Consider the following 14609-nt stretch of genomic DNA (forward strand, 5'->3'; position numbering starts at 1 on the left):
AGTATGAAAACTTCCGTAAAATGGTGAGGCTGAACTAATCTCCAAGGTTCCTTTCTACTCCAATGTTCTCAAATATTTTAAAAATATGAAATAATTTTTATGAAAATGTTTTGGAAGTTTACTGTCAAACTACCCAAGTGTGAGATAAATTATGAGCCAGTTCCCCCAAACTGTCTAATAAGTAAAGTTATGTGAATAACAGTAACATCATCTTCTATTTGAATATAACAATACTTTTCTTCTATCTAAATAGAAGACAAGAGTGCAGCCATTTTATTTCATTATAAATTTCTTTAAGTTTATGAAAGGTTGAGGATGGCAAAGATCCAATAAATATTAACTTGAACTACAGACATTCTTAGTCAGGCCCTCATATCTCATCTCAACTGCCCTTCTCTCTAGGACTCAGGCAGGACTGCCAATCACAGTACCCAACTACCTGGCTGCAGGGATGGGTATGTGTCTTAGGCCTATCCAATGCTGATACTTCACTTTCCTTATTCACAGTGAGGTTTCAAAGACAAGGAGAGGCCAAGGATGGTGGCTTATGCCTGTAATCCCGGCACTCTGGGAGGCCGAGGCAGGTGGATCACTTGAGGTCAGGAGTTTGAGACCAGCCTGACCAACATGGTGAAACCCTGTCTCTACTAAAAATGCAAAAATTAGCTGGATGTGGTGGTGCATACCTGTAATCCCAGCTACTCAGGAGGCTGAGGCAGGAGAATCACTTGAACCTGGGAGGTGGAGGTTGCAGTGAGCCGAGATCACACCACTGCATTCCAGCTTGGGTGACAGAGCAAGACTCCATCTCAACAAAACAAAACAAAACAAAACACAAAGATGAGGAGAATGCTAGTGGAGAGGAGGGCTGCTTCTATGTAATGAAGCAAGCGTTAAGGAAATGAACTGTTATAAGTGGTTAAACTGAGATGGAAAATGGTTAAGAAATTAGCAACTCTTGTTATCAGTAGCTAATTAGCTGGTTAAACTATTTGATATTTTAGTTTAGGAATCAGACTATTATGAGCCTATGATCTTTTTAAGACTTGGTAGAAAAATGTCAGAATGATGGAAGGAGCTTGTTACTTTCCATAATCTGTGGTGAATGAAGCCTGCAAGGAACAGACAGGCTTTCCTGCCTCTAACACTCCTCGCTTTCATCTGCTCCAATCCATGTGTACCTTTATTATCAACGACCTTTCCAATTGGTAAATTTGATCATGTCACTCACTTGCTCAAAACATCTAACTCTTCATTGCCTACAGGACAAAGCATAAAGCAGAGTCAAAGGGATATCTTCACACACCGCCTGTTTTTCTGGTATCAACTATTGTCAGTATCTCTTATGCCCCTAGACTCTAGCCACAGTGTACTACATGGAGCTGCCCAAACATGTCATTTCTTGCCTATCACTGCCCATGTCCTTTCCTCTTCCTGAATTGCTCTTCCTCTTTCCAACTCACCACCCAAGCCCAGACCTACATCCTTTAAAACTAAGCTCTAAAGTCGTCACTCTCTGAACATTAACACTAATTTAAAAAAAATAAAAAGGGGTCAGAGTGAGAACTTCTATCCTTGTCTTACCTGCTCTCGAAAAAATAAAAAAAATAAAAAAATAAAAATGAGTATAAATAATACTATGAATGGTATGGTGTCAATAAATTAAGGCAACTTATATGAAATAGGCAAATTCCTAAAAAGCCACAAACTGCTAAAACTGACTCAAGAAAACATGGAAAATCTGAGTAGGTCTACAACAGGGGAAAAAAAATTGAATCAGTAATTAAAAAAAAAATTACCCTCCCACACACAAAAAGCCCAAACTCAGGTTGCTTCACTGGAGAATTCTACCAAACCTTAAAAGAATACCAGTTCTTCACAAATTCTTCCAATAAATGGAAACATTTCCCAATTAATTCTATGAAGCCAGTATTGCCCTGATAGCAAAACCAGACAAAACCATCACAAAAAAGAAAACTATAGACTAATACAGCATATGAATACAAACATACAAATCCTCAACAAAATGCTAACTAAAGCTAGCAACACATAAAAAGAATTATACATCATGACCAAGTGAGATTTATCACAGGAAAATAATGTTGGTATAACACTAGGAAAACAATTATTGTAATACACCATATCAACAAAATGAAGAACAAAAACCACATCATCAAGACACTAGATAAAAACACTCCACAGTGATAAAAACACTCAACAAAGTAGAAATAGAAGGGGATTTCTGGCCAGGCACAGTGTCTCATGCTTTGGCAAGCCAAGGTAGGTAGATTTGAGACTAGGAGTTTGAGGCCAGGAGTTTGAGACCACCTTGGGGAACATGGTGAGACACTGACTCTACAGAAAAAATAAAATAAAAATAAAAACAAATAATTATTTGGGAATGTTGGTGTGTGCCTGTGGTCCTAGATATGTGGGAGGCTGAGGTAAGAGGATATACAAGGATTACTTCAGCCCAGGAAGTTGAGGATGTAGTGAGCCATGATCATGCTTCTGCACTCTACCCTGAGTGACAGAGTAAGATCCTGTTCAAAAAAATTAAAATAAATTATATTTCATGGTGAAAGATTAAATGTGTTCTCTCTAAGAACAAGAACAAAAAAAGGCTGTCTGCTCTTGCCACTTCTAGTCAACATGTACTGGAGGTTCTAGCCAGAGCAATTAGGCAAGAGAAATAAATAAAAGGCATCCAGATGGAAAGGAAGAAGTAAAATTATCTCTATTTGCAGATGAGAAAATCTTGCATATAAACAATCCTTAGAAATCACTAAAAAACTATTGGAACTAATAAGTACAGCGAGATTGCAGGATACAAGCTCAAGATACAAAAATCAGCCTGAGATGGTGGCACACACCTGTAGTCCCAGCTACTCAGTAGGCTGAGGCAGAGGACTGCTTGAACCAAGGAGCTCAAGGTCAGCCTGAGAAACATATAAACTCCCATCTCATAAAAAAATCAGTGATATTTCTATTCATTAGCACTAAGTAATCCACAAAGGAAATTAAGAAAACATTTATAATAGTTTCAGAAACAGTAAGATTAGGATAAATTTAACAAAAGAAGAACTTCTATTCTGAAAACTATAAAATATTATTGAAAGAAACTCAGGGCCTAAATAAATGGAAAGATACCTCAGGTTCAAAGATTAAAAGACCTAACATTGGTAAATGGCAATACTACTCAAATTGATCTACAGATTCATTGCAATATCTATAAAAATCTCAACTGGCTTCTTCAAAGATATTGACAGGCTGATATTAAAATTAAGATGGAAAGTCAAGAGACCTAGAGTAGCTAAAACAGTCTTGAAAAAGAACATAGTTAGAGGACTCACACCTTTTTATTTCAAAATGTACTATGAAGCCAAAATAGTAAGAGAGGATGATACTGACATAAGGATAGACATATAGATCAAAGGACTAGAACTAAGACTTTAGAAATAAACCCTCATATTTATGATCAACTGCTTTTTTAAAAGGGTGCCAAAACAATGCAATGGAGAAAGCAGTCTTTTAAACAAATGGTGCTTGGGATAAACGGTGCCACATGCAGAAGAATGAACATGGATCCTTACCTACTACTATATACAAAAATTAACTCAAAATGGATAAAAGACCTAAATGTAAGAGCTAAAACTTAAAAGAAAACAGACATAAATCTTCCTGGCCTTGGATTAGTGATAGTTTCTTATTATATGACACCAAAAGCAGAAGCAACAAAAGAAAAAAAAAACTGGAACTCATAAAAATTAATGACTTTTGTCCTTCAAAGGAAACCATCAAGAAAAGGAAAAGTCACCAGGCCAAGTGGCTCAAGCCTGTAATGCCAGCACTTGGGGAGGCTGAAGCAGGAAGATTGTTTGAGGCTAGGAGTTCAAGACCAGCTAGAGCAACACAGTGAGACTCTGTCTCTACAAAAAATTTAAAATTAGCCAGGCTGCTGGGGTGCACCTGTAATGCCAGCTACCCAGGAGGCTAAGGTGACAGGATTGCTTGGGCCCACGAGTTCAAGGCTGCAGTAAGCTATGATCGAACCACTACACTCCAGCCTGGACAACAGGGCAAGACCCCACAGAATGGAAGAAAATATTTGTAAATCATGTATTTGTTAAAGAACTTATATCTAGACTATATAAAGAATTCTTACAACTTAGTAATAAAATGACAAATAACCTAGTTAAAATATAGACAAAGAATCCAAATAGACAGTTTTCTCCAGAGATATATATACAGTCAGTAATAACATAAAAAGTTGCTCAGCATCATTAACCATCAGGGCAATGTACATTGAAACCACAGTGAGATATCATTTCAGACCCATTAGGATAGTTAAAATAAAAAGACAGGTAATAACAAGTGATAGGGATGATGTAGAAAAACTGGAACCTTTATATAATGCTGGTAGAAGTGTAAAACTGTGCAGCTGCTTTGGAAAACAGTCTGACAGTTTCTCAAATGACTAAAGACAGAGTTATCATAAGACCCAGCAATTCTACTCCTAGGTGTATACCCAAGAGAAAGGAAAACATATATCCACACAAAAATTGTACACAAATGTTCATAACAGCATTATTCATAATGGACCAAAAGTGGAAGTACCTAAGCATTCATCAGCTGATAAATGGAGATATATCCGTTCAATGGAATATTATTTGGCATTAAAAAGAAATAAAGAACTGATACCTGATACAACATGGATACGGCTTAAAAACACTACGTTAACTAAAAGAAACCAGTCACAAATGACCACATATTGCACAATTCCATTTATATGAAATGTTTCAAATACACAAATCTATAGAGGTAGACAGATTGGTGCCTGCTAGGGCTGGGTTGGAGGAACGAGTTATGTGAAATAAGGGTGGACTGCTGAAGGGTGCAAGGTTTCTTTTGGGGGTGATGAAAATGTTTTAAAATTGATTGCGGTGATGGTTGCACAACTTGGTGAATATACAACAAGCACTGAACTGTACATTGTAAATGGTGAATTTTATGGTATGTTAAATATACCTCAATAAAACTGTTATAAATCTTTCCCCCCTGGTGGAAGAACTGGGAACAATCCGCCTCCTCCTCCCACTGTCCCAATCCTTTCATCATTCCCAGGTTCCTATGGGCTCACATAACCTTATACATACTTTTATTATACAGCATGTGCCAAATTATATTGTAATTATAAGTGGAAATGTCTATCTCTCCAATTTGAATGTACTTTAAGGCAGGAGCTAAGCCTAACATGGAAGGTACTCAATATTTCTTAATACTTTCCTTCAAATTCTAGTCCAACCTCCTAAATAAACATACACAAATATTTTACATACTGAAGTAGTATGTTCAAGTTATCTGAGAGTCTGCTTTTCTATCACAGTTTATCAATGTATGAAAATTGAGTACCCAGAGTTATCATAATATTTGATAGTGTCATAATATATTATTAGGTCAAAACACCATTCTCTGCTTAGTACTTGATCTTAGGGAATTTGTTTTGCCTAACTTTTAACCATGATAGTTACCTGGTACTATTTTTAGACATATGACTTATATTCCCTCTTTCTGAACCTCAAATCAGAGGTTCTTTAATATATCCCCCTCAAACCTGAGTTACTAAGTCAATGAGAATAAACATTAGGCACCTGTTTGCCCAAAGCCCCAACAACATTGGAGGGAGATTTTTTTTTAACGTATTAAAGTTGGTTCAAGTTTCTCTTTCTTCAAAGAGCTAGAATAATCAAGCAATTACATTATTTTTTTAAAATGTAACTCTTAGACCTATCTGGAATTTATTTTAGTGTACAGCATGAGGTATGGGTCCATGGTGAGTGTTTTTAATAAAATTAGCCAATTAATCCATAAAGTCTATTTTAAAATTTTTCAAAAAGATTGATTATTGAGTAAATAGCTTTGGAACTACTGAAAGAAAGCCACTTGGGTTAAAAAAAAAAAGCTGGATGGTAGTGCATGCTTATAGTCATAGCGACTTGGGAAGCTGGGGTAGAATGTTTGCTTGAGGCCAGGAGTTTGAGGCCAGCCTGGGCAACGTGGTGAGACTGCCATCTCAGAAACAGCAAAACCCCTCTACAGGATGTCTATGTCATTCTACATATCAAGATAAATTGATAAATATCAAGATGGATTAAAGCTTAAATATCAAAATAAAATAATAAAAGTATCTTAAGAAAATACAGGTGGGTTTAAAAAATAATTTTATGAGGAAAAAGACCACTAAGACCATAAAGGAAAATTTTGCTAAGTTTAACAACATAAAATATTTTCTAAGGCTTAAAAGAATTAATAAATAATATTGAAAGGCAAACAAATGGGAAAAACATATGCAACAATTGACAACGCATTAGCAGTTCTATATACACAGGAAGTATAAGAATAGCAGTAAAACGACCAGTAAACATATGAAGAGATTTCAATCACAGCAATAATGAAAACATGAAAAATAAACAAACAAAAGATGGTATTCTTCACCTACCTAGCAAAGATTTAATTAAAACACTAACCAAATCATGATCCAGGGGAAATTGGCTCTTCTGTGTGCTCTTTCTGTGGGAGTTTAATTCAGGTATCACTGGTAGAAAGCAGTTTGGTAGTATGTATCAAAGTATAAAATCTACAGACTGTTTGACCCACCACTGCCACTGCTGAGATACTAAAGGATACAGTCTCAAAATATGAAAATATACAGTATAAATTACTAAAGACAGTAAAATAATAAAGTTGCTGGGTACAAAATTAACATATTAAAAAACAGTACTTTCATATATGTAAATGACAGTCAATTAGAAATCAGAAAAGACTGTAATTTCAAAGAATAAATATTACCAGAAATACGCAAGATCTAGGCGATTTTAAAACATGCCTAATACATACAAAGGCAGTACAGAAAAAAATGGAATGTTATGTAATGTTCTTGAATAGAAACATTCAGAATCATAAAGCTGTCATTGTAAAGCATGAATACTCTGCATGGAACATGGAATACTCTGCAGCCATTTAAACTGATACTGTCAATCTGTATTTCAGTCAAAATTAGTTCCTGTGGCTGATTATCCATTTCTGAATGTTGATTTCTTCAAACAGAATTCTATGCTTTTCTTCAAGTTCCAGTATAAATGCTACCTCCTTTATGGCCTTTCCTAATCCCCAGGAATGGAATTGATTGCTCTGTTTTCTGCATTTCCATCACACCAGGTTTATGCCACTCTTGTACCAATTATTTTACTCTGCCTTGTACATTTAATATTTCTATAATCATCTCCTGAACCATCATAAGATATTTAAGGGCAAAAATCACATCATTTTCACAGCTATACCACTATAGGTATTTGATGTTTGGTGGAAGCAAATATGGCTAATAAAAAATTTTGAAATATTCTTTTATTACTTATCAAAGAAATCTACTTTAGAATAGATATTGTAACTTTAAAAATATATTAGCAACAATTTAGAATTGTGAGATTCCTCAGTACAAATGAAAGCAGAGCAAAAGGAGTGTTCTTATACACCAATGATAAGAACAGAGAGGACAGGGATCACTATGGAAAGTAATTTGGCAATATGAAGCCAGAGCCTTAAAGCCATTCAAACGCTTATGCCCAGTAATTGTACTTCTAAAAATAATAAGACATTTTAGAAGACCTTAGGCACAGAGATAGATAATTATCACAGCAATTATCCAAAATAAGGAAATGGCTAACTGAATTATGGTACAAATCATATAGCCAATATAGAGAATAACTGCAAAGAGTTTGTAACATTCGAGAACACACACAAGGAAAGCAACCTATAAAACCGTATACAGATACACACACAAACACATACATTTGAACAATGTAAAAAATCTTTCAAACATATAGAAAAACCAGAAAGGTAATATATCAAAATGATGATAGTTGTCTGGACATAGCAATATTAAAGAAGGTTTTTTTTCTTCTTTGTAATATTCAGTATTTTCCAAAATAAGTATATGCTACCTTTATAATCAGAAAACAAATAAAGGCTGATGAAGTAAAGGTAAGCATCATAGAAAGAAGAGTCCTTACCTAGGGAGGTCACATTTCCATAATTCTCCAGCATCACATCCCAGTACAAGGCCCTCTGGATTGGGCCAAGGCATGCCCATTCCTCTGAAGTGAAGCATACTGATACCTCCTCAAACATCACCAACTCCTGAAATAACAGGTGTGTGTGAGATTACCAATGCCCAGGAGCTTGCCTGTTGAAAGGTTCCCTTCGCTTCTGGGGAAGGGATATACTATGAGACCAGGAGTGCACAACAGACATCAGGGAAACATAAGGAGATCACATATAAAGTCTATCTTTCGACAGCATAGACCTTGATTTAGAAATGGGAACTGACTGGACATTGAAGTACAAGGATGAGAGAGGGCACTTCAGTCATAGTGAGGTTGTGCAGATGGGAAGGGAAGAAGATGTTAACCTTACCTGGGGTTGGGCTGTTAGGAGCATAAGTGCCATTAATTGATTTCTTGGGTTCTCTTCCTGAGAAAGGGCAGAAGCTTCAGGGGCAGGACTATCTGAGGAAGGAGAAAAAGCTGCATGTGGGACCTACAAATTCTGAGCGACCCCCACTTGCAGAGCTGGAATAACACAAAGATAGCAATAAAAATGGATACAAGGTCAGAGGGGCCCAAGAAAGAAGGTGGGAACAGCAGAAACAGCAGAAAGGAACTGGCACCGTAAGAGATTCCTAGACAGGGTAGCAGAAGAAGCAACTCCCTGGAAGTAGGGGTTGAGCCACAGAAAGGGTCCTGGAACAGCCCAAAGCCCAGAGCACTGAGTAAATACCATTTTGAGGATCCTGGAAGTTGAATGCCACTGGATCAGTAGGATGCAGGCAAATTTCAGCTGCTATGTGGCTGCCAGGAAGTACAGGAGAAAGTGTTCCTGGAGTGCTCACTGCCTTCTGGAGAGGGCTCTGATCCTGGACAAGGACTGGAACCTGGAAATCGGTAAAACAAAATAAGCTGGCTCTTCTTGTTCCTCCAGAAAGTGGACTCACCTAAGCACTGTGGACCTCTTTCTGCCCACAATCTAGAACTGTGAGATCAGAGAGACCCACCTCAAGTATGGAGCTATCAAAACAGCAGTAAAACTTTGCACTGAGAACAATGGAGCTGCCCTCAAGCCCCACTCATGGCACTGGTGACCTCTCCCAGAGGAGACTGTACAACAGAATGGTAGGAACAGAAGCCAGACCTGGGTGTGGGTTAAGGAGGGAATGGGAAGTAATAAGGAGTAATTAAGAGCATGGATTTTAGCTTCAGACTTAGTTTTAGAACGGACTTCAGTCACATCTCTTCTACTTATTTACCATCTAAGTACTGACTTCTTTACCTAGTCCTCTGTGCTCAAATACAACTAACACTAAAATCCGCACCAAGACACGGTTTTGCGGCCAGCTAGATGCCTGCCTCAGTTTCCTTATATTGCAAACGAGGATGTATTAATTTGTAATGAAATATATAGCTCTAAAATTTTTCACTTTATGATTAAAAGAACAAGCCCATCCTTAATGCCACACCCAAATTTGAGTTATGATTCAGACGTCTTATACAGAAATGTTTCTAGTGAGCTATAGATGTACAAAAGAAATATCACACGATAGGCTACATAAAGATCCCAATCTAATGATCAAGGATATAAATCTTATCAGAAGCAAATATCTTAACCCAATCCCTTGGCTTGCAGAATCCCCAGGAGGGCACACAAGAGGAGGTCTTACCTGGAAAGTTTCATTCTTGTTATGCTACTGCCATTCTATTTATTTATTTATTTAAAGACAGGATCTTATTCTGTCACCCAGGCTGGAGTGCAATGGTGTGATCATAGCTCACTGCTGCCTCAACTTCCTGGGCTCAAGTGAACCTCCCACCTCAGCCTTCTAAGTAGTTGGGACAACAGGTACTCACCACTACACCTGGCTAAATTTTAAATCTTTTGCAGAGAAGAGGTTTTCCCATGTTGTGCAGGCTGGTCTTGAACTTGTGGCCTCAAGTGATCCTCCCACCTCAGCCTCCCAAAGTGTTGGGATTACAGGCATGAGCCACTGTGCCTGGCCTTTTATACTCTATGCTTACATCACCATTCCAAACAGAATTATAGAGACAACACACATGCTTCTGTTTAGGAAAAAAACTTAGCAACATTTATTCCTTAGGTTCTTGATCCAAACTCAGCATTAGCAAGCATTACACAGGTGACAAAACAGTCAATGTTTTTGTGCTGCTTCTAAGTTGGAACCAAAGACCTCAACATAAATCCATTTCTCTACAGACACATTCTATGGTCTGAATACTCATGAATCTGCTTTAATTATTGTTAGGGTTGCTAGTGTGCTATTAATTTTTAACGAAAATCACACCCTCTAGCCCAGCCTCAATTCTTTCCTTCCCTTCATCCCAATACCCACCTCCCCTCCCCACCTTTCTCACTTTTATTGCTGGTCCATCAAGGTCTTTCTGTAGCTCCTCTACCAGGGCCACAGCCTCCTCGCCACTCCCAGGGCGATGGAGCTGCACCCAGGTCCGAATCTCCCCAGGCAGGATGCTCAGAAACTGCTCCAGCACCAGCAGCTCCAGGATCTGTGCCTTGGTACGTGCTTCTGGTCTCAGCCACCGGCGACAGAGTTCTCTGAGCCGGCTCAGAGCCTCCTGGGGTCCAGATGTCTCATGGTAACGTAACTGTCTAAAGTGCAGGTGGGAGGTCTCCCAAACAGAGAAGCTGCTTCCCTGGAAGCTGGTTCCCCATTTCCAAGTATCATCCTTCCCTTTCACAAGGCCCTCTTGTCTCAAAGCATTGTGGGCCCAATTTTCTCTTGTCATTGTTGTTTTAGAAAAAGGCTCCTCTCCAGTCCAGGTCTCCTTAATCCTTGACTTCTTCCTTAGAGTTTGGAGAGTATCATCTACAAGACCTCAAGAAATCATTGTTAAAGTTAGCCCAGAGAAAGAGCTGAGCTTTCCAGGCCCCAGTCAGTTCCCAGTAATAAAGAGAACGTTTGTGAGTGCAAGGTTCCAGACTCTAGAGAGTGTTTCCTCTGACACCTCCCACTTAAGGCTCTGGGACGCAGACACTCATGTTACCCAGACTGCTGAAACCAAACACATGAACTTCCTTTGGTCTTTATTCATAGGATCTCTTCATCTAATTACAATAGACTCTCTACCACTCTAACAATGAGCATCCTGGCTGCTCCTGTATAACCTGGAATGAGTCCTTCACTTCTGAGCCTTAGTTTTTAACCTGTAAAATAGGGATAGTAACAATTACTAACTCATGGGGTTGTTATGAGAATCTGATGTCTAAATATATTTCGCGTTTTTGGACAGTGCCTGGTATATGGGTTTAAATGTTACTTATTACCCTTTGTAACTAGCACTCATTCCTATGTTCCACAGAGTTAACAAGTAATCATAGTCTTAATCATGACACATGAGATAAAATCCTATCCACCTCGATTAACAAAGAAAGGCTGTATTAAGTTCTGTGTAATTTTGCTCTACTTGTTTTTAATTCTCTGAAAATTGTTCATTCTGTTAATCAAAATATTTGGATAAATTTGCCTCTTGCTCTTATCTTTTCACACCTAGTCCCACAGGTGGATAAATCTGAGTAAGATTTTATTATACAGAACTTAGACCTGCTCTCTAGAAATCATCTACTCTTTAGAAACAACATGTATGTTTCTAATTATAAAACCAAAAATTTATAAAACCAGAAAACAATCACTGCTATTATTCGGAACTATGTCATTCTAGCCCTTTTTCTATGCACCAGTGTGGGTTAAAGATTGGATCCAAGTGTATTGCTCTGTAGCTTTTCTCACATATTATGTTGTGAACATATTAAATATTCTTCATTATTTTTAAGAGCTGTATGAGTCCACCTATACTTAATAGCCCCCTGTTGCTGGACATTTTATAGATATAATCTACAAATTACAGATTATAATAATTTCTATCTTCTATAATAGATTATTTCTAACTAATTATCACAGATTAATTCTGACTTTCCCCTATTATAAAAAAGGTCACAATGGCTATCCTTGCTAACAAATTTTTAGTTACATCTCTGCTTATTTCTTCAGGATAAATTCCTAGAATTGTTGGGCTGAGGAATACAAATATTTTTAAGCTTTTAAGGTTATAACAGTTATATCAGCATCAGTGACATACGAAAGCATCCTCATTATTTGAACACATAGACCCTTAAAGAGAGCTTGCTTATAACAACTGGGGGCAGGGGGTGCAGAAATATAAATAGAATTTCAATATAATGTGTAAGTATAAGTAATAGGAGAACATAAAACTACAGAAAGGATTAATGAAGGGTAATTTTTTATTTTTGAGATGGAGTCTCCCTCTGTCACCCAGGTGGGAGTGCAGTGGCATGATCTCAGCTCACTGCAACCTCTGCATCATGGGTTCAAGTTCTCCTGTCTCAGCCTCCTGGGTAGCTGGGACTACAGGCTTGTGCCACCATGCCCAGCTAATTTTTATATTTTTGGTAGAGAAGGGGTTTCACCATATTGCCTAGGCTGGTCTTGAACTCCTGACCTCAAGTGATCTGTCCACCTTGGTCTCCCAAAGTGCTGGGATTACAGACATGAGCTACCACACTTGGCCATGAAAGGTACCTTTAGATTGGACTTTTAAGGAAAAATAAAAGGATCACGGGACTATGAGGAAAGCCATTCCAGGAAGAAAGAAACTATTTTCAAAAGCAAGGGAGTGACACATAACTTTGTGAAGGAAAACCAGAGAATGAAAGCAAACTTTGGAGGCAAGATTGTAGGAGTACAGCAGAGAGGTAAACATAAGTTAAATTCTAAAGGCTCTTGAGAGGCAGTATTCTGAGGAGGTCATCGTGTCCTATAAGTGAAGCAGTTTTACTTCCATTTAAGCATTAAAGAGGTTTTACTTTACATTTTTTCTTATTTTTAAAAATAGGTAATATACTCACTTGCTCAAAATTTAAGATTATAAAATGCATACTGTGTAAAGTTTCCTTCTCCCTGTTAGCTTCTTATGTATCTTTCCAGTTATTTATGCATATGTGTGTACACATTTATTGTTTTCTATTTCCCTTTTTTCACAGATGGTGGTACACCATTAATGTGCTACATTTTCCTCTTCTCAATTAATAACATGTCTTAGAGGTCTTTCCTGTCAATACACAGCCCCTCTCCCCATTTTTATGGATGCATAGATGTATCATAATTATTCATGCCAGCACAGATGGAACGTTTGGTAGTTTTCAATCATTTCTTATTACCAACAACATTATCATGAATAATCTTGTGCATACATCAGTTTGGATGTGTGTAGTCACATATAAGAAAAGTTCTTTGAAACAGAATTGCTGAGTCAAAAGGTATGCATGTATAATTTTGGTATTTCCAATTTGACCTCATTAGGACTGTACCAGTTTATCATTTATGCCCCCATCAGAAACAGCTGTATGGGAGTGGCTTTCCTCACTCTCACCAATACAGTTGTTAAAGTTTGTGCTCTTTGCCAAATTTTTAACTTGCATTTTGAGTGAACTACTATATTGAGAGTCATTTGTATATTTTTTCAAGTAACTATTCATATATTTTGCCCGTGTTTCTATTAAGGTGTTGGGTCTTGTTAATTTGTACACACGTTTATCGCATAGGAAAATTAGTCTTTTGTTTACAATGGCAGGTGCCAATTTTTCCCAGTTTGTCAAGTGTCTTTGGGACCATATTATGTACCATGTGACTTTGCTTAAAGTGTTTTTTGCCATGCAGTCTTTTATAACTTCTGGCTATTATACCATAATTAGAAAGATCTTTTCCACTATGAGCATGAAGAGACTCTTAAGTGGTGTCATGACTCTATTAGTGGGGAATGGTCGGGGTAGGAGGACTGAATAACAAGAAAGGCCAGTTAGATTTTTGTAATAGTCTCAACACATGTCTAAGTTCTAAACGAAGTAGGAACTTACTTATCCCCTAGTAGGGATAAGGCAATTGAGAAAAACTTGGCAGTCCTTGGTAACTGATCTGGGGGTGATGGAAAGGAATTTTTAAAAAGAATTTTGAATCATTTTCTACAGCTAATGATCAGAACTCTATTTACACTTATTTTGCAGATAAAAATAACATAAAAATAACAAGTTATTAAATATACATTTTATTTGCTTCTCACAAAAGGTTTCAAGGCAGAAGTTAAAAAGAACAAAGGGATCAGAGGAACTAATCCACTCAAGGGCACTTAGCTAGTTGAGATGTGGGAACAAATTCTGATTTCAGGGATTTTAATTCCAAAAGTCCAAAACAATTCCATCTACGAAGAAACTTATGAAACCCAAACAACTGTTCTAAAACAACGATTTCCAAACACCAGTCCACGATAAAGCTTTAATCTGGCAAGCTGCAAAAAGAGAAAACCAGTAACAATCGTCACTGACAGGTTGCCAATGACGTGGGCAACATTTATTCTGAGTTTACGGTCTTAGCACTTTGTGTTAAAAGGCACTCCTGAAGTAAGGGTGGCATGGGTGGTTTCAAGTTTGATTTTTAAATACCATCATATTAC

The 14609-nt window shown here is 37.5% G+C and overlaps 1 protein-coding gene across 9 annotated transcripts in view; it reads right to left on the reverse strand.

The window, feature by feature from the left end:
- The window catches only part of ZNF197 (zinc finger protein 197), a 55799-nt gene that overhangs the window by 7396 nt on the left and 33794 nt on the right, over window positions 1-14609 (reverse strand). For 2 of the 9 annotated variants that reach the window (XM_074404005.1, XM_074404004.1), the window contains exons 3-6: window positions 10473-14444; window positions 8836-8989; window positions 8473-8564; window positions 8070-8196 (exon numbers count right to left, since the gene is read on the reverse strand). In XM_074404005.1, coding sequence (XP_074260106.1) covers window positions 8070-8196; window positions 8473-8564; window positions 8836-8989; window positions 10473-10871 — 772 coding nt within the window. In that variant the 5' untranslated portion in view covers window positions 10872-14444. The remainder of the gene's footprint in view (window positions 1-8069; window positions 8197-8472; window positions 8565-8835; window positions 8990-10472; window positions 14445-14609) is intronic. The other 7 variants (XM_010336989.3, XM_074404007.1, XM_074404001.1 and 4 more) reach the window with 5 other exon arrangements.

Source organism: Saimiri boliviensis, chromosome 8 (assembly GCF_048565385.1).
Source record: "Saimiri boliviensis isolate mSaiBol1 chromosome 8, mSaiBol1.pri, whole genome shotgun sequence".
Classification (NCBI taxonomy): Eukaryota; Metazoa; Chordata; class Mammalia; order Primates; family Cebidae; genus Saimiri; species Saimiri boliviensis.